The sequence below is a fragment of the Corvus moneduloides genome, chromosome 18 (genome assembly GCF_009650955.1).
Source record: "Corvus moneduloides isolate bCorMon1 chromosome 18, bCorMon1.pri, whole genome shotgun sequence".
NCBI classification, from domain to species: domain Eukaryota; kingdom Metazoa; phylum Chordata; class Aves; order Passeriformes; family Corvidae; genus Corvus; species Corvus moneduloides.
Window position 1 is genome coordinate 7,383,961 of NC_045493.1, and position 26,958 is coordinate 7,410,918.

Genomic DNA, 26,958 nt, shown 5'->3' on the forward strand with positions numbered 1-26,958 from the left:
CCTGGAACTACTTTCTGGTTTTTGCACCGTAGACACAGAACAGCTGAGATTGGAAACACCCCTGGATATCACCTGGCAACCCTCCTGCTCACAGCAGAGTCAATTTGAGCAAGTTGCTCAGGATCTTTTCCAGTCAGGTTTTGAAAATCTCCAGGAATATGATCTCCACAATCTCTGGCCAACTTGCTCCAGCATTCAGTTCACACTTAACAGCAAATTTTTCCTCAGTTTTTGATTGAAATAAGACTCCTCCACTTTGTACCTGTCAGCGTATAAGGCTGTGCTGCCTGTTGTAGTATTCTTAATCAGCGTGAGCTGCTTAAATCAATGAGCTTCAAAAATGACAATGAGATGTATAACCATGAAATTTACTGACCATGCCTGCATGCATTAGTAATCACACAGTATGGCCTCTGGGTCCAATAATGCAGAGAGCTGGATTCCTTCTTCTTCCAATGACTGCTCTAGATTCCCCAGTCACACAAGGACACACAAAACAAGCTCACTTTTTTTTTTTTAGTCCCAGATATTACACCTACTTTAAACCAGCAGATTTTGTCTTGTACATACTCAGAAGTTTCTCTCAATTTTATAGTATCAAAAGTATTTTAAACAGTTTCTCAGAAAATCCACTATTAACACTCCTTGCCTCAAAAAATATGTGCAAAACCCAGTTATTCTGAGGGGGATCTGAGAGAAACTTTTATAGACTCAATACTCTTGAGATTTCTATCAGAAATCAGTCACTTGATTTCATGTGAAATGACAAGCATGCACAAGCATTTTTTTTTCTTCTCTATTACAAAAGTCTCAAGTGACATTTGCTGTTAAGGAGGACAACACTAACAGCCAGTGAAATGTCAAAGGTTTCCCAAGGAGAAGTCAATTCTGTTCGTGCTTCCACTCTAAAAACAAGTAAGTAATTCAGGGGTACCCAGTCAAACTACACCTGGGTGAAGAAGAGAGAAATAAATATCAGGTGTTAATCACTAATACTAAAATTGTGCAACTGTTGCATTTGTGCATAATGCCTTTCTCATTTTATATTCTCTAGAAGAAAATACACCGAGAGATTTCTCCCCAACAAAATTTTCCAACTTGCTGTAAATGTTTTAAATCAGTGCAGCTACTAAAGTCTCCTATTTTAGAGTACAAGACTGATAATTAAGTCAGCCTATTTCAGGGCCTTCCCCCTCCCCCGGCTTCTTCATTACAGCTATTTTCATTCTGGACTCTCCACACACACTGTGCACCTGTAATCTGTATCTACATTGTATTAGTAGGATCCTCCTAATTAGATTTAATTTCTTCAAGTGAGGAAAAAAGTGACACGCTAAGCCTGCCAGTTCTTTGAAGAATGTCCTAGAAGGTCAAATGGTGTGTATATAAGGGCTTTGTGATCTGTTTGACACAAGGAAGATACGGTTGGTCAACATTTCAGATGCCTTCAGTAATGAAAAGCAAAGTAACTGGTATTGATTCCATTCACATCAATCTCAAAATGGTAAACAAAATAATTATATCCTCTGTATAGCAGTCTCATGGGTACATGCAGATATTACTTAACAGATTACAGACAGAAGACAGTGCATCTAAATCAGACACTACGGGAAATTCTAGTTTTCCTAATTGAACTAGTATGTAGACATTAAAGCTTCTGAAATCTCTACATGATTTATCCTTACATCTTCAACCAGAATCAGAAACTCTCAGAAGATCAGTACTTTTCCTACAGATTACAGCTCCACAGTTTGTCTACTTCTGAAACAACAGAAATACCTGTATTACTGTTTTCTAAGCTTTTACAGTTTTAAAATATGTTGGCTTAGTACTTCGAAGAAAAAATAATTTTTAAAATTTTAAAATATCACTCTCTCCTGTGTGAGACCAGCTGCTTGCCCCTAGACTTTAACCTCTTTTCACATGAAGTAGTTGGGCTTATCCTGTAATTCTTATCAGTCTTTCCCTCTTTTTGTGGTACCATGACAAACTATACTCTGCATTACTTTAATCTCCCAGGCCTTGCTTTCTGCATCATTGGTGTAACCACACAATACAATCCCATATACACCAAATCTGCCCTACAGCCTCCTCTTCCCAACTGCATTACTGCGACAAACACATCTGCATTTGGCACCTGTTAAGTTCTTTCACTACCAGGATCAGTAGCCAGTTTCTTTGGCTAAACACTGCACCTTCAAAACAGAGCAGTATTTACTCATTACTGCACAGGTAGTAAGCCTGCAGTACAAAAAAATAAAACCTATAATAAGCCAATCCATAGTCTTATTTATGCTTAAAATGTCTACTGCCAATTATAGGATTTCTCTTAGCCCAATTCTGTGTTTCCTAAATGTAATACAACATAGGCTACTGCATTTTAACAGGAGTCATGGTAGTTCTTGAAACAGTGACACATAAAATAACGTAAAAAATTACACCATCTACACCTTCGGTTTCCATAAAAAGGAGTTTTCTTTGCATTGCTCCCCAGCCTTTGTTGTATCTTTAATAAACTTCAGAACACTGAACTTGTGAAACTTTCAATATCTTCCTAATCCCTTGTGCCACAGAGAATGACCTTCTACTTCTTTCTACATTCAGATGGTCAATGCAAAGCAAATTTTTCATTTAGGACATAGAAACGGTTAATCCAAAAGAAAGGGAGCAAACACAAGGTGAAAACAATATGGGAAAGTAAAACACCTTGTAGGGCAGAGTTTAAGACACTGACAGTTCTCTTGGCCAATGTTAAGATTACCAACATCACCCTCCTACAGAGAGGGAAATGAGAAGAATTTGCTAAATATAGCTAGAACTGGATGGAAGGATGCCTATCCTTATTTGTGCATTCATCTGTTTAATTGTGGGCAATATAGTCCACTAGACAGCCTGAAGCAAGTGGGGATGTTCAATATTCTCTGAATTATACAATCTCCACTGGAGATTGGACCTAATTACAGTTTACTACAGTGTAAATGGAAACTCTGTATTTTGAAACTCTCTGCAGTTGTATGTACCTCTCAATTCTTTTCTCAGGTTTTGGGAATGTACTAAATGCCTTCGAAACTGCGCAGTTTTAAACAAGCATGGTGAGAAAGGCCATAGAATTCTTGTGTTTCTTGAATGACTGTGTCTTTCAAATCCAAATGTATATAAATAGTCATATATGCTGACATCAAAAATCAAGTTTTATGCTCAGAGCTTCTTTACATTAAGTCTGTGGTGACTGATGTTTTATCTTAAACTGATCTACAACTGCATTTTTTAAATAGTTGCAATAATTTAAATATACCTGTCAATACATCTTACCAAGTTAATCCATCTTTATTTGAAAAAAAAAAGCTGTAACAATCACACAAACCTGAAAGAAACAAGTCAAGGAAGTTTATAAACCTGTGATCTAAGCTTTTAAAAGGATTCCTAAAGCTAAACCCTTGGTTTCAGTGACAATATTGGAAAGAAATATAATGGAAATTAACAGGCACTAGGTGCCTAAATCACTTTAAGAATTTGGGCCTAAATTCCTAACAGACACCTCTCAGCCAAGGTATCAATTAATTTATATCACCAAGAATCTTTCATGTTCCTTTTATATGTATGTAGCAAGCTTCAGTTCTGTTTAACATGAGTTCTTCAGTACCTTAAATACTAAAGTTCCTAAAAATTGGAGTTATCATACTGCTTCTCAAACAGCAGAAAGTGGTTTGTGGCATCATAAATGAAATGAGGCATTTGTTTCCTTGACTAGATAGACGAGCATGGGTTGGGATTCAGAAACCCCACCATCAGCATAGTAAGTAGTTTGTAAAAGCTGAAGGCTGTTTATCACCTGCAAGAACATACCACAATGAAACATAGGAAAAAAAATGTGGTAACCTACAGAGGTTTCAAACTTATGGATTGTACAATTCGATAATCTTCCATCGTCACACCACATTAAAAACAGCGCCTTACCCTCCACCTCTAAAATACTGCCTCAGGAGAGGGAACACAGGTTTTGACTTCCATTATCTTTCAGCCTGCCGTAAGGAAGTGCCTTGGTCCTGAATCAGAACCCACAGGAATTTAGAAAGTGATGTTTCTGCTTGTAGTAAAATCTTCAATATGTAATTTACATCTTGATATGTCATCATTTCTTGGTATTTAACTTAGTAACAGCTTCTCTAAGGTAGAGATTTTATTACATAAATTATGGAAGTAGCAGACTGGGTGTAGTGGAGACAGCATAAATTTCTGAATCAATACAAAATATGTCCCCGGTAGTAGTTGTTATTCTATGCAGGTGTGTTATTGATTACAGTCATAATGGTCTCACTTTAGCTGCCATCAATAACTCACTACTTGTATTGTCATACTGAATTAAAAAAGAACCAGTCTAAAAATATGAGGAGAAGTTATACCAGCATGGCATGACCCAGCCCGTGGTGCAAAGAAGCAAAACACTGCCAGTTTAAGTTAAGGTTCATGTTTGAGACTTCACTTGACATTACATTGATAAAATAAAGTCAAATGTGATACTTATTCAGGCAAAAGAGTGTGTGCCTTAAACATTCAGGAAAACTTCTAAATTTATGGATCCTGCATACAATAACAGTTTTCAATACCTTGGGACCATTAGAATACATGTTCTGTTATGCGAAACTGAATCAAAGTTTTTTGAGTGGTTACTGACATTTTACTGATGAACATGACTGAAGATTCTTTGCATCAGATTAAGAATTGTAGAAGGAATGTTAGATTATTTCAGTTTTTTAAATTCCTAATTTTGGAAGCTAGTCTCCATAAAACACCTGTATTTGCTACTCAGTAGAGAGATGCTCACAAAGTGCCAGTTAGAAGACTTGATTCAACATCACAGACTGGATCAGCCTCCAGAGAAGTCTGTATCCACTGTTTTAATCCACATGCAGAAGTGGCTGCCCTTTCTAAATCAGGCCTCTAATTGACATGCCTGAAGTTACCGTAGCTACCCCAACTTAACTGTCACATCTCAGATTCTCCTTCCCCAAGACAGCCTGCACTTTATAAACCATGTATTAAGTCACTGCAATTTTCCTTCCTCTGGGCAATCTCTGCAAGCTTTGCTACTCTGCATACTGTTAAAAAGATTATAATTTTCCCATTTAAAACCTGCAAAAATGAGATTATCCAATATCATTATATACGTTCAGCTCTCATCAAGCTGTGAATCCAGTAGCCATGGACACTGTTGATAGTGAAACATTGCAATACAGTTTCTTACCAACAGGATAATGCAGTAAAAAAAGTCTGTGCCATCACTTCTGTCACTGTTCTGAATAGCAGTTACTTAAAATTTTATCACTACATAACCTAAATTAAACAGAGAACATTTACTGTAATGAGAAGGTTCCACAGAGGTATTCCAACTCATAGGTATGACTTCCACCACCAGAGCAGATGAAGAAGAGGCAGTTAAATTACTGGAAACAGTAGCTCTAGTTTCCCTAACTTTACACTGCAATGAATGTTGATCAGTTAAGGGAAGACTTTTTCATACAGGAACAAGTTAGGGCAACATTTTTCTGTACAAAAAACCCCCATGATCATTCCTTTTATGAGAGCAGAAACAGGAGGGGAAGATAACTAAGCTTAGAACAGAAAAAAGGCATTTGTGATACACAAAGCCCAGATCCTGTAAAGATATGCCCAGCAACTCAATTGGTCAATACCACTGCACCTGTAAGAATTCTTATACAGATTACTTCATCAGGTAATTCCAACTATATCCAATTAGAATGCAGGTCTTGTTATCAATCCCCTGGAATTTATAACAATTGATAACAAAAGCCCACTCTCACAGAAAACCGTGCAAAGGAAGCACTGATGGCTAATGCTACACTCCAAACTACTAGGTCCTGAAAGAAATTAGGAAAATAATAAATATTCTGAGTTTACCATAATGACAAAATCTCAGGACTTACCCCAAACTGATTTACTCACTTCTTCCCTCTCACTTGCTTGCAATGTTTAAGCTGTAATTCTTCAGTAATGCATTTCAGAAGACAGTAAGTGCTTCACAACTCTTAAATAAACCACAAGCAGCTAAACAGTACCTGTTCTGGAGGACAAAGGCCTGCTGCTACGGCACTAGACCTCAAGTTTCCAATGGCTTATGACAGCAATAACAAGGCAAACAAAGTAAATAATAAAAATGAAATTGCAAAAGATACCTTGACAGTGTCCTTTTAATCTTCAGCCAACTTGAGATGTCATGTAAGCACTGAAGCAGCAAAGAGGTGATACTGCTTAGATAGCAAAATCTCAATTCCTCCCTGACCTACAAATCAGAAGCTAATAGATTAGTGGTGCACTGGTGTATATCTGCACAGTATCTCATGGAAACCCTGTCGCAGCTTCTGAAACAAAATGCTTGTGCTCCAAGATGCAGAAAAAGCATAACTATAAATAACACCAACTGAAGCATGCACAGAAGATTTTGACAACCCAGTCAAGGACCTTATGGAACAAATATCCCAAATTGCCTAAGAAAGCCATCATATCTGAAGAGATGAAGCATACTGCATGTAGCTCAGGAACAGAAAGGTCTTCCCAGTCCAATATAAACTGGAGAGTGAGACAGAGAGGCACAACCCTGCCCATATGTTCTCAATGGATCTCAGTACCTTGTAACACTGCCAGCAGCAGCATCACCACCACACAAGAGGTGGATGAAAATTACTTCCTTGGACCACTCAGTCTGGAATCTGTTATCTAAATATTACAATTTTACTCTTTCTAAATAGTCAAAATATATGACATATATATTTGACCATAGTCAAAAATCACTCAACTTATCTCATGGTGATTAACATCAGCTGATCATAGAGGATTAAGACTTGCAGAATCAGACCAAGATACCCTTCAAAGAGATGTTTATCTAGGTGGGACAAAAATCATGTAACTACAAAGCAAAATACATATAAGTGCAGTGTCAATTTTTACAGATTTTGATAAAGTAACCAGTTAAAAAAAAAAAAAAAATCAATAAAGCCAGTCACTTCAAGGGTATCATGCTGCCGTAGTTAAGATTCATTATTTTCAGAAAGAAGCAGTCCTTCCAACAGTGGTAAGCTCCCAGTAACGACAACACTTTAAGAAACTGTATGTTCTTTGTAGTAATGAGGAGTAACTAGGTATGAGCTTCATTAACTAAATTGCATTCTCTGCAAAAGATTAAAATATTTTAAAATGCCACCTATATATACATTCCTACAGTGTCTCTAACATTTTTTATCCCTAAGATTAACCAATATTCCAAGAAAAGCATTTATTTTGGTGGGTCAAAATGTCAGACTACCCTGAAACAGTGGCAATCAATGAGCCTCATCAGGACTCCAAAATATTATTTTGTTTGATCAGTCTGTATAAGTTAAGGATGAGTAATAGATGCTGTCCACTTACTATGAAATGATTAGCCATTTACAGACAACACATCAAATGCTACTTGAAAATGTGAATGCCAGAGGGTTGACTGTCAGGCTTTCAAAAGATTGGGTATTACTAAATTAAGCTGTCTGTTCTTAGAACGTTGCACAAAACCAGTCACAAAAAGAACTCGGTTCACTAGAACTAGCTGTTTCTCTTACATAGTATTTAAAACAAATGTGACCCAAGCTAATGGAGAAAATGTAGACCTCTAGAACCTCAGCAGACTGCACCAGAAGTAGCTTTACAGTTTGTTTTGGTCTGCATGTGAGATGCAAGGGTAGGAGCGAAAAGGACAAACAGGGAACAAAATGCACACACCGCAGTTTTTTGGGGTTGGCTTAGTTTTACACAAGTTAGCTGAAGCAATTAAAACCCACTTCGTTATCTAAATCGATTGCTTCTTTTCTCAGATGCTCAGGTGGTTACCTGCCTTGCTTCAGCTCACAGGTAGACCACATCTTACCTGAAATTTAAGAGAATACTTGTAAATCTCCTTGTTCTTATTTTAATGCTTAAACCCATGGTATCGCTGATGCCCTTCTCTAAGAAAACGTGTTTGTCAAATTATATGTATACTCTAAATGTCTCGCATTATGGAAAGAACACTTTTTCTAGAAATACGTGGATTTTAATCTTAAAAATCTCATTGCTAATTTTCAGGAGACACACAGGAAGTCTGAATAAGGTAACTGCATGCAACACATGTGAAATTCCTTCCCTATGCATATTGGTGTAACCCTATAGTTGGCCTTTCCCTCCTTATTCTGTAGAGACAGACAAGAAAGTAAAAAATTTGACCTAACTGCTTTGAAGGTAACTGTGATGGCTATTAGGATGCCGTCACACTTGACAAAATACTGTCATACTCTGGGTAAACTGGAAAGACACAAGCCAAATGTCATCTCACACTTAAGTTGCTACAGCATTTGTTTAAAATGTTTGTGTCAATGATTTATACTCACACAATAAAATATTAAGAGCAACAAACAACAAACCTGGTAGCACAAGAATTCTAACAGGTTTTCCTTGCAGTGTATCAATTCTGACACTACCCAAGATCCACCAAAAGCACTGCAGATATAATGTGTTGCATTACATAAAATCAAGTACAGAAGCTTAGTTTTATATAACTGTAATATGCATACAGATGGTCTTCAGGATAAGATATCTAATCTGAACTACAGTTTGTACAAAATTTGAAGTATAAGCACAAGGCAGGAATTTTGCGATTTCTAGTACAGTGTCCTAACTCAATAAAATGGGAAACTCCCTCTATTTGTACCTCTTACTGGTTCTTCCAATATTAAAAACTTTCTGAGACTGAAATCAACTGCAGAGATTTTGAATTAATAGATTAAATTCTAAGAAGGGAACTGTTTTTCATCTATTTTAGCCAAACAGTAAGTCAAAATTATGGTTATATTAATTGAAATTCAGATATTTATGTTGAGAGCAACTATGGCATAAAAATAAAATAAGCAAAATCCACTTTATAAAGATCACCAATGTCAAAAAAAATACAATCTATGATCTCTGAACAATACACAAGGATAAACCATGCAGTGAAACTATGCAGTCAAACTATTGTTCTTCCAAACCTTGGCTTCCTAATGCATTCCTTTAGCCAAGCAATGGGAAGATAAAACCATCTGCCTAATGGAGCATATAATTTAAATATTTCAGACAAGAATTGACGGAGACGCTGCTTAAATAAATTTAAGAGCCATCCATCCAAATACCTGACATGAAGACCCCAACATAGTTCACAACTTATTTTTTCTATACCAACTCCAAACTCTCCAGCCCTTGCAGTTACTTTAGTCACCATCCATACCCTGTACTACTTTATTACAACAAATCTTTTTTTTTCCATAGCAGATTTAATATGAAGCTGCATTTTTTTTCTTTTGTAGGGCCTTGCAACATCTCTAAAATCACTAAAATTTCAGATTTTACTACTGCATCATGCAGTCCTGCACAATTTTGTAAACAAAATATGTCTAAATTTATGGACCTTTAAAGGACTAGTGTATTCAGCAGATTGCAGCACTCTATCCACAGGAAGTTACAATGAGCCAATGTCAATATTCTGTCATTTAGAAGCAGGATTTTTTACCATAAAGCATTCCCATTAATAAAAATCAGCAGGGTTATTTCCACCCCTCCTCCCCCCACCCCCGCAAAACTTGTATTTAGGGTTTAAGCTATTGGTATGATAACAGGTCTTCACTTGATAAAAAAAATCTGCTTTGGGGTTTTTTTAACAAGCTATGAATCACGTTTTGCATTGTGACCTACCTAAAGGCACAACACGACAGCGTAACAAGCAAAGTGCATGTTATAAGAATTCCCCCTTTCACATACACAAACAAGTGCCTACATGAAAAAAACAAGAGAGAAAGCACGGAAGACAGTCTTTACTATTCCATATTCACTAGAAATGAACATTTCAAAGAGTTTTTCAACTTCTACAAACGTCAGATTTTAACCATGGTCCTCAACACTGCAGGGAAAGCGAAAATTAAAAAATAACCCCTAACTCTGGCTTTTAAGTCTGTAATGGATTTCGCATGTGTGAAGAAATGGGTTAGTTTTGTTTGGTCTTTGCTACAAAGAGACTCATCTCCTATGCATGCCACAAATAACCTGAGCAATGACTTCCCTCCATGACAAGAGCTGCCCATCATATTGCAGGATTATTACAACGTTGGTTTGTTTAGGGGTTGCTTGTGTGTGTGGCTTGCGCATGTAACTCAGGCATTCGCATACATCAACTCCTCGTTGCGCATCTCACAATAAAGTGATGAACGCTATTAAACCTGAACCAGCAACCTTCAGCAAACAAAGAAGTCTAGCCCGGAATCGTGATGCAAAATCACCCCAAAACGTACTACACCCTGCAAGAACCTCTCAGAAAATAGCCCGGCAGCCTCATTCATTCCCCTCAACCCAGCGATCTGCTCACCATCTCCGTCTTATTTCTCCGTCCTCATCTTATTTTCCTTGCTGCTACTAGCTTCAAGGAGGCGGCGTAGAAAAAAAGAAAAATGTTTTTTAAAAGAATTTTAAAAAATAAAGAGGGGAAACCCTCCCAACTCTTCAATAGACCGCTCGGCAGCCGCTGGGCAGCATGTCAGCCCCTTGTCCTCCTCTCCCGCTCCCCGCGCAGGAGCCGCTCCCGCCGTGCCCGCCCCGCGAGTGCCCGTCCGTCCCCCGCGCGTTCCCCGGGAGAGCGCCCGGGCTGCACCAGCTCCTCCCGCCTGCTCACCCACCGAGGCAGCCGAGTAGTCGGAGCCGGGCTGATTCTCCCCTCCCACCTCCACATTCCTATTTACAAAGGGTATCCAAGACCATCTTTATCCAACTGGGGGGTTGGGGGAGGAAGGAGGGGGAGGTGGAAATACTCATTAACCCTTTTCTTGCATTTACCTTTTCTACTGTGATTTTTGCTCCGTTTTTGGAACACACAGGGGAACTCCCCTTCTCTACAGAGCACATGGACTGGTTGCCATCGGGCCCGCCGGGTCCCCGCTCCCGCACCCCGGCTTGGCCTCTGACGGTGCTCCTGACAGCCCCAAGGCCGCTCCAGAAAAAAGCTCCAAGGGCACGGCTGGAAAACGCGCGCCCTCCCCGAACTATTACTCGGAAAACAACAGGAGCGGCCCGACGGGACCGCACTACGCCGGCCAGACCATGATGGCACCGCCCGCTCCTCTTTTTTTTCTTTTTTCTTTTTTTTTTTTTTCCCAAGCAGGGCGTCACATTCCTCAACACTCGCACCTGGGGGCAGGAGCGCGGGAGGCGTGAGGGGCCGCGCGCCGTGCCCGCCCCGCCGCCGCGCGTCCGCGCCGCCGACCCCCGCGCGCGCCGCGCGTCTGCGGCCGCAAGCGAACCGGCGCGCGCCTCCCGCGCCGCGAATTTTCCCATTGGGCGGCGCCGCTGCGATCGCGCCCGGCAACCGGAGCGCCATTGGCGCGGCCCCGCCCCGCCGCCGCGCGCCATTGGTCCGCACGCCTGTCCGTCACAGCGCGGTGGCGGGAGCGGCCGGGGGAGCGGCCGCAGCCCCGGGACGGGAGCGGGGCCGCGCTGTCCGCGCTGGAGAGCGGAGCACGGGCGATGTGCGCTCGGCAAGAGCGGCGGGCACCGTTCTGTCACCTCCCTGGATGGGTGCGCGCCCCCGCCTCGCTGCGCGGTTGAAGGGTTTCTCCGCTCGGGAACGGAACGCTGCCTTGCGCAGCTGTTCGCCCGGAGGTTCCGGGCCCAGCTGGTGGCTGAAATGCTGTGGCAGAGGGCCCGTCAGGTGCAGCGCAGCCAGGTAATGCTGGCACGCGATCCGCATGGATTTGTCTAACTTGACCTTCTCGCCGTTTGCAGTGGTCTATGCGCTGCCATCGTCACCTCTCAGCTTTGTCTTTGGTAACCTAAATAGCTTGAGCTTCCTACGTCCCTATTTTATATCTTGTTATCTCTCCCTTTCATTAATGTTCCTCCTCTGAATAATTTCCTGTGTTTTTCCTCCCTCCCTAACCGTGGGTGCCAGAAATGGTGCATCGTTCCAATGCCTCTGTGCTGTGGACAAAGACAGTGTCACTCCCCTGTCTCCTTTTTATATTGTGTATTTATACGTTTAATTGTTAGAGTAGTCCAGTTTACCACAGTATTACCCTGAGAGGTCACACTGAAATAGTAACAACTGAATTCTTTTTTGAGGTACTTTTTGCCATGCTAGCTCCATTTCTGCATTCTTTATTTCCAGATGCATTTCCTCACATTTTATGACATTAAAAATGCAATTTACTGGACTGGGATGACTTAATTGGATACATCAGATGATTTTGTAACCAGATATTAATTATTCGCTCATTTATTAGGCTACAAAATTTACTAGTATCTTGCATTATCTAGACAATTGATCGAGATACCAAACTGAATCAGAGCAAGAACTCATCTCTAGAAAACTGTCAGGGTCTCTGATGTCTCCTCTTTACAGCTGCTTTTTGAGACCTCTCAGGGAAAAGATACTTAATCCATCTAAGGTGTGCTTTATGCATTCCAAATAATGTGCATTCCAGCACTTGAAGAAAAAGCACTTTAAACAAATATCAGGACTATTTCTCTTTTAGTTTTTGAAACTAACTCAGGACAATTCTACAAGCCTTTCATTAAGCTTCTGCTTGTATTTTAGCTTTCTCCAATAGAAGTTCTGCCCTGACAGTACCACTCTCTTGAAATGGATACAGAATCAGAGCCTGCTTGGGATCAGTCTATTCAAGTTTGGCAAACAATGGGAGCTATACACTGATCCCCTAGGACAGGGTCTAGAAGGGGCAACAATAACCAAGCTGTTTTAGGCAGAACAAAAGGTAGACAGGAGAATAAAAGGAAGAGTCAGAATGGCCACCAAATCCAGTATTCACAAATTCTTGCAGTAGACTGGTTTTGTGAAGCCTCCTAAAAGGCTTTTTAAATGATTCTGAACTTATTCTTTATTTCCATATGTATTAAAAATAGCAAAAAAACCCCAAAACCAGTAAAAAACACCTTTAAGTTTTAAGCCTATGGACACTTGCTTCTTCCCATGGACGTGACTGCTGCTGAAGGTATTCACATTATCATCTGAAGATTTTAAATGGGTATCAAGCATAGAAGCTAAACAATCTTTGGTCACAGTGATGAGTCTATACTTTGAGACTCAAACAGAGTGCCAAAATGAACAATACGTTACATTTAATGTGCATGCATTTTACCAATTTCAGTGTAACGGAGATTTGTAATTTGTCAATTTAGTCATCAGGTAACTGCTTTGAATAACAACTCTCTACCTGAAAGCATAAATACATTCTAGGTTTATATGTCTCAAGGTAATAATTGCAATCTATTGTTGTGTTTCAGAAGCAATAGTACAAAGAATGATGATCATACACTCATCCAGTAATTTTCATCAGTAGATCTCAAGAGACCTTGTGAAGGTCAATGCTATTGTCCCATTGATGATGATGGAGAAGGAAAGCATTGAGATGAACTTGCTCAATGTCATATGCCAGAGCAGTGCTAAAGCTGGCAATTGACTTGAGGCTTTCTGTATCCAGGATGAAAGGTTTTGCCTCACAAGCCACCTAACACATCTCTATGCCCCTGGGAATTCTTTTAATTACTGTTTCACATCTTGTGTGTATTGTGTTTATCAGTGTTAAAACCTGAAAGAGCACTCCAGGCTTTTATGGTGTTTCCTTACAGGCTTCACCATAAAACATTTTGTAATTTACAGGCTCCACTGAAACCCTTTATTGTTACCCATTTAAAAAAAAGTCAGAAAAATAAGTTCGAGATTTTGTTTGAAAAATGAAATATTAATATTTCAGTAGGACCAAAAGGTGACACATATCCAATCCCAACCTAAATCTGAAGATCAACATTACTAAATGTTTGATTATCAGTTCTGATCATGCTGTGCTAATAACTGAAAGCAAATTTGACATTGTCACTTGTGTTTTCCTCAATCCTCAGGAAAGCTGTCCTGGCTGGAATTCATCCCATTGCAAGCTCAGGGCTCCGTGACTTTGGGGCATTCCTGGAAGCAGAGTCTCTGGTGAACGTAGTCAGGGGAACAGCATCCCAACAACAGGGGCCTTGTTCTGAAGGGTCAGGAGCTACATCCAAACCCACTAAGATTGTCAACAGCCCAGTCCTGGGTGTATCCGTCCTCAGAGGTATGAGCGCTGTGGTGCTCAGATCAGGCATTTAATGTTATTTCACACCTTCATAGAATCATAGAATCAGCAAGGTTAGAAGAGACCTTTAAGATCATGAAGTCCAACCTGGCACTACCACTGTAACCTGTATAAACCACTAGACCACATTACCAGATCTTAAACACCTCCAGGGACGGCGACACTGCTACATCCCTGGGCAATCTGTTCCAATGCCTGACCACCCCTAACAGTGGAAAAAAATTTTCTAATACCCGAATTTCCCGTCTCAGCTTGAAACCAGATATGCTGGCTGTAGGCTGAGGCAGCCAAGAAGCAGCTCATGCACTATGAGATGACTCCCCCAATGCGCTGGGGGATGCCGGGCGGTGTCGCACCGACCCCTCACACACACCCCGCGGCAGTGCCGGGCCCGCGGGACACAGCCCCGGGCCAAGGGCGCAGGGGAAGGTGTCGGTGCCGGCAGCGCCGGCAGGAGGAGGAGCCGGGCCCGGCCCCCGGAGGGGCGGCGCTGCTGCGGCCCGGCCGCGCTCCGGAAGCGGCGCGGGGGACGCGCGGTGCGGCGGCCGTGGGTGAGTGAGGGAGGCGGAGAGGGAGTGAGGGGCCGGGGGTCCCCGTGCCTGCAGGGCGGGCTCGGAAAGAGCCCGGGGGCGCCTCAGCTGTCACCAGCAGCCGGGAGCTGACGGGCTTCTGGCTCGGGGGGCTGTGTGTGCCCTTCCTGGCCACCGCCACAGCCCCGGCCCTCCCCGCCAAGGAAGGCGCTTCCCCTGAGCGCCATTTGCTTGAGGTTTTTATCCTAAATTTATCCAGCAGCACCTCTGGCGATATTTTCAGGTGTCAGTTCACACCTGTTTTCTTTGGTTATGCGATGCCATTTCATTCTGTGATTCCTGCGTAGGTGGTGGCTTCTTGGTACTTGAGTCACGTCCAGGAGTAATTTTAAGTGTACAAAAGTAATAAAGCAATTTTTAAATTAAGTTTTAATGTGTGGTGACCCTTTGAGGTCAAGAAATAGTCACAGATAGACAGTGAAAACTACTAATGACTTTTGGTGGTTCCTCACTGAAGAAAACATAAGAATTGTACAAGCTAAAAATACAGCCTTTACCTAAGGAGCAAGCCCAGCAAAAAGCTCTGGGTCCGCAGATCCTTGGCGGAGGAGAAACTCGTGTTCTTGAGAAACTGGGGCAAAGGCTCTTTTACTCCATCCTTGTAAATGTTTCTAAAACATGGTGTGGTGAAAGGTTGTTTACTGGTGTTTGTTCCTCATGGGAGCTGTACAGTGGACCTAATCTAGTAAAATGCCGGAGAGAAATTAAGCAGCTGAAAATAAAATTAGCACATTAAACTTGGGAGTGCCGTTCACCTTATATGTTATTTTCTGTGTTTCATAAGTGTTGTACTTTGCATTGCTGTCTCTTGCAGTGAAGACTTATTCTTCACCTTGGTAGGGTTATAAAGCCTAGGTTGCTTACAAATGCTCTTTATAGGGAGCAACCTGGAAGTCATCAAATTATAGATCCATCTATTCCGCTTCATCTTTAGTTATTAGTATTGCTACAGTGAAGCATGTGTTACGCAAGGGAAGTGCAAAAACGAAACAGTAAAATGCTTTAAAAATGCAGCCATGAGACACTTTTCTCTGCGGGGAAAAAAAAAATAGATTACTTTTAAGAACTAATCAAGCATCTCTTGATGATTTTAAAGTTCTCTATTTAAAAAACACTTATTTCAGTAGTGCAAGAAAATGCATCCAATTTTATGGCCCTTCTATGGGCATTTGAGGACTGTAGGGCTCAGTTTCATTTGGACATACTCAAAAGAGACAGTAAAATAGTTTTGCACTCTGCTGACCACGAGTTATTGTTGTAGTACATAAAACTAGCAGATTCTAGTGAATAATGATTTTTTAGCTGTGTTTTAGACTGCACCTAAACAATAGTTTTGGATCAGTTGAGAAGCAATTGAGATCACTGTGGTAACTGACAGATGTTATTTATGATGCTTCATTTGTGAATACAAAATACATAACAAATGGCTTCATTTTTCAAATGCTACTGCTACTGGGAATTCTTAAGGGTAAAATAGTTTTATGCCAAATTGTGAACTGATTGCTTCTAATCATCCAAATGATGGTAGAACCCTATGAAAAGAACATACACAATCTATCATGTTTGGGTCTCTTGAAAGTCCCTCTCAATGCTACCTTATGCTGGCATGTATCCACTCATGCTTTTAACAGAGCCTTCAAATGAGCAAAACAACACACTGTGCTGTCTAACAGAGTACTGTAGCACAGAACAAGAATTTTAGTTACTTTAATGTCATTTCCAAATTAGTGGTGCCATTTGGAGCGGAACACTTAATTACAGGATGTTTGTGGTTCTTGTCAAGCTGGTTTGTGTGTATTAGGCATAAGTTGGACAGCAAACTAGAAACATTACAGAAATAGGAGATTGTTGCTATCATGTCATCCTTGGTAACTGTTGTCTTATTGACTAGGAACAAGCAAACTAAAATTTAGAAAAGCTCATTATCCAGACAGCAGTAAGTCTTCACTGTCTCCAACCCAGAACAGAGGATTTCTCCCTCCTTCCAGCAGACCTTGCCACGTTGCATAGTGTATATATTCTGGCTTGCATTGTCTTCAAAAAGAAAATCAGAAAGCAAGTGTTGTACCACCACTTAGCCTTTTCTATTTGATCGCTTTAAACTACAGCACCTCCTGCATCTCTAAGGATGCTTCTGAAGACACATTTCCTGCAGAAATGGAGCTCGAAAATCAGCTTTTGATCTAGCTTTGGACTTGCTGTAGGATCGAGTTGCAAGTGGAAGTCACTGCTGGCCTAATCTTTTTCACCTTCTCCTCTCCTTGGTCTATGGGGTCTCAGCTGAGTGAGGAGGAGGCTGAGTTGAGCACATCTGCTTTGCAGCTCCAGCTCTGTGCAATGTGCTCATCTCATCCCCACAGTTGCAGCACCAGCTTTTATGTGAGTATGAGCTCAAGAAAATGGCACCTGCATGAAGACTTTTTGATTGAATGTTTATGTACTTACCATATCTATGACAGCCTCTCTTCAGGCTTTTTTTCCCTCTTAGTGTTTTGTTAATCATTGTAGATTTCAGAATATCCAAATTTGAGTCTGACTTACAGTATTTAAGAATTTAATGGTAGTATCCACAACATGTGTTGCAAGTGCAGTGTCATCTTTGGTCAAAGAAGGTACCAAAATACCTTGCTTGCCTCCTTTGCCAGTTAAGTGTTGCTGCTATTTTAAGGGGTAGCTCTGTTTTATCTGGCTTAAACACTTCTGTCAAAAAAAAAAAAAAAAAAAAAAAAAAAAAAAAAAAAAAAAAAAAAGAAGAAGTTGGACTGTTTATATAGGACCTATAAACACTTACACTTGTCTCAAGACCGGCAGGTGGAGCCCAAGATAAAATACGCTGGTTTGATATTTGGGGTTAATAAAAGCATAAATGTAACTTAATGAACTGTAATAACATCAAGCAGGGTTGCTGGGGTGACAAAAAGATAGTTCTGTCAAAGCAGTAGTACCTAATAATAATTAATGTGGATTCTAGAAAGGTACCGAAGTGTTCAAAATATTTGTCCTCCTAGATAATTGTGATGAGTGTTGCAAACTTATTTTGCAGCTGTTTTCTGACTGGCAGTTTTTGTGTAATCTTTATGCTGGCCAGTAACTTTGCATGAACAGCTGGACCAACTTAATTATTTGAAGGGAACTGAGTAAATCAGCTGCTGGAGCCTGAAACTTCTTTATTAAAATAGTGGTCTTATAAGTGATTAATTGCAAACAGCTTTTTATCAAGTAATTCATTTGATTATCTGGCAGGGCACCTAATGAATACTAGGAGCCATATCTTCATAGTCAGCAAGAGTACTCCGTGATAGTTGTCATTAAAATTGTATTTTGTATCTTTGGTTTCGCCAAGTGAGCTTCTTGGCACTTTGCCCATTAAGGATTCCCTACGATACTCATGGTAGTGCTGTAGATGGGAACCTCTAGAACCATAGATTAGAAGGTGATCTCTTTGGAGCTATGAGTGTTGTTTCTGAAATAGTCTGTGTGTAAAAGATCCACGTCTTCCAGTACTGGTAGTTCAAGTCCAGTATGATTGCAGTCTACTGAAAATTCAGCAATAGGAGCTGAGAAGATGCATATCACCTTCTCAAAACTGGTTAGATTTTCTCCATAAAGCTGGCTATGGGTCTTTTTAAACACCTGGTTCATAAATCAGTTATCCAAAATTCAAGACTGCGTCTTAATTTTATGAAGTATTTCTAAGGCAGTTGTCTTGGGATTGACTTGTTAGTGGCAAAGAAAGCCAACAGTGTGATTTAATTCAGTTTTCTCAGTGCCTTATTGTGCAACCTGTTAAACACAAAATAGTTGGGATAGCTCTGCTATTGCTCTTGGCTCATAGATTATGAGTCAACTCAGGAGGAAAATTCTTTTTGTCAGCGAACAGATTTTAAAATACTTTCAGGTATATTTATGTATCTACACACACACGTGCTCCTGTGCACTAATTTTCTTGTCAAGCATGTCAGGAGTGTTGCACCTCTTTCTGAGTTAGTTCATGTCCTGCAGCAGAAGAGTCTCTTTGCAGGGTACTGGATTGCAAGACTGAACTTGTGCCATGACAACAACAGCAGGCTGGTTTTAGTGCTGAACTGTGACTTAACAGGAGCCAACAGCTATGGGCAAGCTGTTAATTAAAAAAAGCGATCTGTACAAATGCTGCACTTGCAGCTCTGTTTCTGGTAACATGAAATGTAGTCAAGATGATCCATTTCCTGATATCTCTTATGACAAATTATGTAGAAACTAAAGAGCAACAGAGACACTTTCTACAGATCTTGAAAGTATGGTTAAAAATCCTACTTTTTGTACAGAAGTTTTTTCAGTCATTGAGTTGCTCAGATGGCCTTACAGTTGGGTGTTGAATTCTGTCTCCCCCTCCCCTTGACTTACCTTGAAAGCCCTTTCATGGCAAAAGCTCTCAGTAGCAGTAAAAAATGGTTGTGTGTCATTGGGTGGTAGCATTCCGATAATTGTTTGAGCAGCCACAAAAAGTAAAGATCAAACTGCAGTTTTATTACCAGAAAAATGTTAATTGGACAACACAAACTATTTGAAAGCTGTTTTGTTGGTTTGAAATGGAAAGCACATTTGTCATCCCATCTGCATGGCCAGAATTTTAAATACAGCACAGGTGCTGGAAACTCCTCATCAAAATGTAAACTCTGGACACAAAATGTCCAGTGTATTTCTATTTGTACCTGATCTTTTACCCGATGCTAAACAATAATAATTTCTCCTGGACTTTGACAATAGCTTGGTCTAAATTATACTTTATTTGCAGGTCTGTGAGTGTCTTTAACAAGGCTTTTTCTGGCTTCTGCAACAGTTTGAGTCTTATTTTCTCCTTTATTCTAACATAAGCATTTTGCTTTACTTAAGAAAGCGAAAAAAGTAAAAGTACTTCATTGGTAATGAGCAGAAATTGCGTAACAGTCTTTTTTTTCATGTATTGCTAGCACTGTAGACTTTGTCAGTATTTTCCTGATGCAGGTTTTTTCCCTAAAATCTGAACTAGCCAGGCATAATTTTGAAAGAAATACTGTAAGAATTTGGTTTGTAAACCAGTCTTTAAAACTCATCTGGTTTGGAAGTTGTATTTTATTTATTTATTTTTACTGTGAGCTATTACTCAGTACATTGCAATCCTTAAGCTTCAGCGCAGCAGCAAGTTATCTTCTTATAATTTGCAGTGTAATAGATAATCTTTATTTACATTTTAGGCTATTACAGAATGACCTTGCATTGAGCCTTTGTGGAAGAAGCAAGACTTAAACATCACTTCTTCGATGTGCATCCTTCTATTCAAATTTGACCCCCGACCAGTTTCAAAAAATGCGTACAGGTAAGATGGCTGTAGCTAAAACAGACTTGCTTCTGTAATATTTTACACAATTTCTTTTTGTAGCCAGTGTGTGAGCTACAAACTCAAGTCAGTACTATGTGTTCAATTGTGCTTTTGTAGTGTTTAACTTCATGGCTTTCCCCATTGGAGGAGTTACTGGAACCTTTTGACAACCCTTTGGTTTTAGACTATGTCAGAAGTCTTGGGCTTTGTAATCATGGACCTTTTGCTGGTGATCTGTCATGTGCCGTGTAAGTCCTTTAAATGTTGTACTCCAGTGTTTGAAAGTCCTGCCTTCTAATTTATTATTTAAACTAAGGGGAATCCTGTTTGTGGGCATCGCAGTTGTAGCTGTCTCTTGCTTTCAGTATGGTAGATACGTTTAGGGCTTCCAGTTTGCAACCAAGGAACTTCTAGTAAGTATCCTAGCCTTTCCCCTCCCCAAAGTCTGCTTGCAATTAAAACTGTAGGCAGTAAACTAAGTCATGTATGAAATGTTCAGCCAAAAACTGAAGAAAAAATAAGCTTGCAGGCTTCTAGGTAAGTCTGTAAGAATGTATCGATGTCATACAGTGAGTTTCCAAAATATTAAACATCCTGTAATCGTTTTCTCTTTCATTGTAGCTCATAGTTTTTAAATTTCATATCCAACATCGGTATCTTTGAGTACACTGAGTATGTAATAAAAACCAGCACTTTGGGCCATAAGCAGGCTATGAAGGTTCATTGTTTTCTGTATTTATATATACTGTATAGGTTCTATATTACTTTGTAGGGTACAAGTATTGGTATTCATCCAGAAACCATCAGTCTGCTCAGTAAATCGTTGTGCCTTTCACTGACTTGTTCTCCTGTCCTCTCGTATTAAGAAGCAGATGCCATTCTATAGAAAGAAAGGAAATGAGAACCGAAACCTCAATTGTCCACAGAGTGCATTCCTTTCTGCATCTGGAGCCTGCCTAAAAAGGGGTTTTGTTTATGATGTGACTGGTGCTGAATTAATATATCCATTTATTTGGTCTGACTTTCTTTGTGTTGGTAGTTAGCGAAAGGCAGTTTCATCAATTTGATGCCTCTTGGGAAAATCCTTTGGATGTAAACTGCAGTTGCTCACCAAGTGAACTTTCTGCCATGATCAATATTTGAAAGTAAAACTTAGAGTAGTTTGCTTGCTATGAAAAATTGCATCAAGATTGAAATTATTCATTTATATCAGAAAACAACTTGCTGGCAGTGTCAGAATAGGACAACACTTTTGAGATGTTTGGCCCAAATTCAGGAGTATTTAATTGTATCTAACTTTCTATCTTTTGTGAAGCAGTGCCTTGCTCTATATAGACCTCTGAGATAAATCACTCTGAACCATCTGTTTGGGTGATAAATGCCAGGCCATGGTGTTACTGGTGTCAGATTTTAACATCAGATACATAACTTTAGTTATTTTTTTTTTCTTAACACTCCATAACTAAGTCTTTTTGCTTTTCTTTATTCAGGAGAATGTTGAAGTTCTTTCTTTTTAAATTGTTCCTATGTTTTTTTCACCTTTGCCTCAGGTTTCTGAAGGACATAGGTGTGAGTATCAGTTGGGAGTGGTCCCCGGCCCTCCTGATTCCAAGCACTATTATAGCCATTAGGCCAAGTTAGGCGTCTCCCTACTAGTCCTTGCTAAGGGTAATTTTTCTTGACTGTCTGAGCATCTCTGTGCTGTAGCTCTGTTTATTTCATGATGAGGTCTTGGAACAGTTTTCCCAACCAAAAGGGGATTCCTGTACCTGCAGACATACTAATTTATTTCTCTGTCCATCAGGAAGCAGGCAATTAAACTTTCCTTACTGTTTTGCATCTCTAACTAAAAGAAAGTGTTTGTAATGAGCATTAGAAGTTGAAAAGACAAACAGCTTTTCATTGACTGAGTTTACTGGCTAGAAGAAAATGGCCATGCTAAAACATGTCCTCTCTAACACTTAGGAGAATTTTCCATCCAGGTAGACTCTGGTTTCTAGACCAATATATTGGCCAATTTTCTTGAGCACTTAATTAAGCAAAGAGCTCACCCTTGTGACACACTAACAAATCCATCTGCCTGTACCTTTGCAACTTGTTCTGTTTTGTCTCTCGGGGCCTATCTGTGGTAAAGTTTAGTGCAGTGTAACAAGCACTTTACTGTAGTTCATTATTATTGTCAGAGGTAATATGCTGCCTTTACATCTTTCTGAATAGTACTGTGTGCATCTTAAAAATAAATAAATGTTTCAAGCTTCAAAGCTATAATCACAGGCTCTTTTCTGGAGCTGAATTGCATTGTAGGAAATTGCTTTAATGGAATGATTTCTCATGTTTTCATTTCGATATTAAAATAAATCTTAATACGTAAATCCTAATACAGTTGAATTATTTCAGCTATAAAAATAGCTGAATAGGCTTTTTGCAATTTATTAGAAGATGAGGGTCACTTAATATTGCTCCTTTTCAGTATAATTATGTTTCATAAAAGACAAAATAAAGATGTTTTTATTATTATGCTCTTGTATACTAGCCTTGTGCTAAATTTAGGAGTCTGCGTTAAACTTGAGATGGGAATATTCAATCACACAAGAAAGACTTAGCTTATTTTTAGTATTTAGATACTATAAACAAACCACAGTTTCATGTCAAGAATTATTGAAGGCAAAATATAATTGAAGCTTCAGGGGATGAGAAATGCACTTCAGGCAAACTATTTTTTAACAGTGGAGATATTCATTTAAATAAAAATCTGTGAAAGGAGGCTGCATCCTGTTAATGGAGTGTGTTGAAATAAGACAGAAATTGGGTAAACCAGCAGAAAGCCTATAGCTCAAAGACTAGAATCAGCTAGAAAAAGCAAAATTACGTAAGTTTGAAAGGAACAATATTATATTTGCATTGGAAAGATAAAAATGTACATGTAGTTTGCTTTCCAACAGATGTTATCTTTGTTGGACAAAATGCTAAGCACCTTACCTTACAGAAAGGATGCCATTGAAGTGTCAGGTTTTTCTAGTTCCTCTATGGTTGATAATGATTCTTTTTCTGTAGTATTTTTCTAATGTGCAACTTGCACCTCACAATCCTCTTTTAAAACAGTGTATTAGGGAAGAGATGAATTTGCATGAAAGTTCAGAAATGTGCAGAAAATGTCAGTACATCTGAATGCTGAACAAAGTAATGAGATGTCATTGGGATTGATTCTTGTGTGTTGTGGCTAGAAATTAGAATTAAAATTGTATGGTCTGTCTTCAGTTTCCAGTAGCAAACTTGTCTTCTGCTGTGCAGATGTAATTGAGATGCAGCTGGTAGGAGAAACTGACAGTGAAGAAGATACTGAGGTTATGGAAAACTGGTTAAGAAAATCTGCAGGCTTTTGAAAGATGGCATTTCATTAAAATTAAATTAAGCAACATAGCTGGAGAGAAAGGAGAGCGTTCACTGTCTCACAATTGGAATAAAGGCAAATCATGTTGTGGGTACTGATGAGCAGGACTTTGGGAGCTGTGCTCGAGCTGTGCAGGGCTTTCTGCAGTCACCTGCTTCCCTGAGTTTCCACACAGGGCTTGCCTGGGGCCACAGTTGTCTTTTACCTTTACTTGGATCAGCCAGATCCGTTACCTGCTCCCCAGGTGAGGATGTTCTACCGATGAAAAACACTTTTAAAAAAAAATAATTTCAAAGTAATAATAATTTTCTTTCATTAAGCTGTAACTTTGTGCTGAGGAATCTTAAGGTTGTTTGTGTGATCTTAATTCAGTGTCTTCTGTTGTAAGTATTTTTTGAAGATGCTGGTTGCCTCATTCACTCACAAGATGGACTTGCTGAGTCAGTGACAGTGAGAGAAGAGGCTGTTGTCAGACGTCAGTCAACCTTTACACTGAGTGGTAAAGGTGAGATGGGAGATAAAGGATGGTTTCATGCTTAAAATGAGTTAATGCTCTGGAAAAAATTGGATTCTTCTCCTGCCTGTACTGTGAAGCTCCACATTTGTAAGTAATAGTGTCTTTTTTCCTCTTGTGTTCTACAGGCTTATTCTAGCAGCTAATAGGGATGAATTTTACCACAGACCATCCAAATCGGCCGAGTTTTGGGACAGCAGCAATGAGATCCTTAGTGGTATGTATGTCCTGCTGTTTTGAGTGGTTTTTATATCATTTATAAGGGAATCATGGCACGGATTTTTTATTATTAGGGTGATGGTGTTGCCTTTCTAATAAGAAATTTTCTTCTTCCTTATACATCTAAGGAAAACATGTTGTAAGTTTGAAACATTTTTTAATTTTAATGTATTTAATAACCTAACTCTTACTTATTCCATTAGGTCTGGATATGGAGGAGGGCAAAGAAGGTGGGACATGGCTGGGAATCAGTAAGAAAGGCAAGATGGCGGCCCTGACAAACTATATGCAGCCAAAGATTGATAAAAATGCAAAAGGAAGAGGTATGAAGGAGTTGAAATAAAAAAAAGAAAGTGGACAAATAAAGCCTGGTGTTCCAGTAAAATAATGATGATTACAAAATTAATTTTCCTAACACAGCTTTATGGACAAATAGAATGTTTATGTGCTGTAAACAGATTTTTTGAACTGATGAGTTTGAGTACGTATGTGAGGAACTTGACTTGGATAATGATTTTTTGAGGCAAAAGTAAAACAAGATGTAGTGCTTAGAGCCTGAAGTTGAATTCAGACAAGAAATTCAGCAGCACCGTCTCCTCTGGAAAGTAATTCTAATTAACAGGCAGAACAACTAGCCAAGCATTGACCTAGTTTTAGATCACAGCAGACTTTTTTAAAGTGTATATTCATATTCAAACACCTGTGTTAGGGAATGCAACTTGGATTATGCTGGAGGTAGCCTAAAAGATTCTTCTTCTGCATTGATAAATCAGAGGAGCAGAAATAATAGGAAAAACCCTTTTTCAAAGAGGATGCTCAAAACAGCACATCTGTGGGGTTTTTTAAAGTAAAAATAGGTCTGTTTGTAACTGTCATATGGTACTGGATTGGGAATATATTGCAATGACAAAGGTGTCATACAGAGAAATGGACCATGTCATTTGTAATTCATTTTAGGGTCATGTATAAGGGAAATGAAGCAAGACAAGAAAGAATTTGTGAGGTGGGAGGAGAAGAAAGGTGCATCCAGTCCAGAGTAGTTAGTAAATGTGAATTCTGTAGAATTTTTGGCCAAGAGCTTTTGACTGAGTTCTTCAGAGTAAAAGTCAAGGTCTTAATGTGAACATGGTACAATGATGTAAGACTTTTAAAGGTTGGTTCGTTACTTGGTTTATTTTGTGTTTGGGGTTTTTTTCCACTGTTACAGCCTTTTGGCAACAGGAATCTTTATGTTTCTGTTTATTTTACCAGGCCTGTCAGAATAGTGAGCGTACACATACAAGTTGCTCTATGTACTTCTCTTTCTTAGGTGCTCTTGTAACAAACTTCTTGACTGCAGATCTGGACAGCTACTCTTACTTGAAGAAAGTATCAGTAGAGGGACATCTTTACAATGGATTTAATTTATTAGCAGCTGACTTGAAGTAAGTCTACAAAACATCACAGTTCAAATGTCAGAGGGAGAAAGATAATAACAGTGCTGTACATACACATCATAGCACCGAAGTGTAACAATACAAAAGCCCGTCACAAACTAAAGTTAGAGCTCATGGTTTTTGCTAATTGGCATTCAAGGTCCTAATTTTATTGTAGTCCTCCTTTCCTTTGTTATTTTTTTGTCTTTCAAACACTGGAGGGCTGTCTTGTATTCTAACCAGTGCTCCCCACAAAACTTCTTGCGACTCCCTGATAGGCCATAGCCAGTCTTTACCCTGGAGGCTCTGGGGCTTGTATTTTGAGAAAACAAAACCTTGGCTCATAATTTCTCAGACACCTTTTTTCTCAGAGAGTTGACATGCTGCAGCAGGAAGAACAGCTGGAAGCTTTCAAGCTATTGTTCCTGTCAGAGTGTCCGTGAATCTTTCATGAAACAGTAAAAATCAGCACAAGACAAATAAACATTAACTTAAGGTTTCTGTAGCTGAGAAAGGATGTTTGATGCTTGATTATAATCAGTGTGGTTGGCGCAATCCTTTCCACTGCGTGTGCATGTGTCTATGCACAAGTATATCTGCTGATTTTCCCTTGCATTCTGCCTGATGGAGAAGAATGGAAATCCAGGGCTAAGCCATCTCCAGGCCGTGTGTCAGTTCCGAGTTGGATGCACACTGCATGACCGGGAGCACATCTAAACTGCCAGGAGAACACTGCTGCTTTGGCCCACTTGGTGCAAAGCATTCATCTTATTCGACAACCTGATGGTGCAGGGCCTTCTCCCACTCAGCTTTTCTGCATGCTTCTGGGAATACACTTAAAGCAGAAGGCCACAGTGTTTACTCTTTTCAGTGGAAATAATTTCTAGCACCCTCTCACTAACTGGCCTTGTGTTTACATTTTCCACTTTCTGTATTAAACCACCTTCAGCTGGTGGCTCAGACTTATCAGTCAGTTCTGTGAAGATAACGTGAGTGTATTTCTGCTTGGTGAACCTGCTTAGAAGTAAACATATAGGTTTCCAGAAATTCAATCCAGAAGCAGGCTAGGGATTTGGAGAGTTTGATGCTTTTTGGTATTTTTACTATCTACTTTATAAAGTTTATTGTCCCACCAGAGACTTCCCAAAATTTTTCAGTTGCCTGAATTAATTTTTACCATGGTCAGAGGATTTGACTTTTTGTGCTTTCTGCCATATGTTGCTGCCTGGCTAGATTGCATAAATTTGAAGGCTATCTTTAACTGAAAAGGCAGCAGAAGAAATAGATGTTTTCAAGCAAACATGA

General features: G+C 39.7%; 2 protein-coding genes across 10 annotated transcripts in view; one reads left to right on the top strand and one right to left on the bottom strand.

Moving 5' to 3' along the window:
• The window catches only part of ARVCF (ARVCF delta catenin family member), a 258,278-nt gene extending 247,649 nt beyond the window's left edge, over positions 1-10,629 (bottom strand). For 4 of the 8 annotated variants that reach the window (XM_032127688.1, XM_032127687.1, XM_032127690.1 and 1 more), the window contains exon 1: positions 10,418-10,628. The gene's annotated coding sequence lies outside the window, so the exon portion shown is untranslated. Of the gene's footprint in view, positions 1-10,417 lie in introns of all 8 variants that reach the window. The other 4 variants (XM_032127694.1, XM_032127693.1, XM_032127686.1 and 1 more) reach the window with 3 other exon arrangements.
• Positions 10,630-11,495: 866 nt separating this feature from the next.
• TANGO2 (transport and golgi organization 2 homolog) overlaps positions 11,496-26,958 on the top strand; it is a 28,973-nt gene continuing 13,510 nt past the window's right edge. The window contains exons 1-5 of one of the 2 annotated variants that reach the window (XM_032127823.1): positions 11,496-11,767; positions 19,990-20,111; positions 24,148-24,236; positions 24,442-24,561; positions 25,548-25,662. In XM_032127823.1, coding sequence (XP_031983714.1) covers positions 20,056-20,111; positions 24,148-24,236; positions 24,442-24,561; positions 25,548-25,662 — 380 coding nt within the window. In that variant the 5' untranslated portion in view covers positions 11,496-11,767; positions 19,990-20,055. Of the gene's footprint in view, positions 11,768-14,668; positions 14,735-19,989; positions 20,112-24,147; positions 24,237-24,441; positions 24,562-25,547; positions 25,663-26,958 lie in introns of those variants that run through there. The other variant, XM_032127824.1, reaches the window with a different exon arrangement.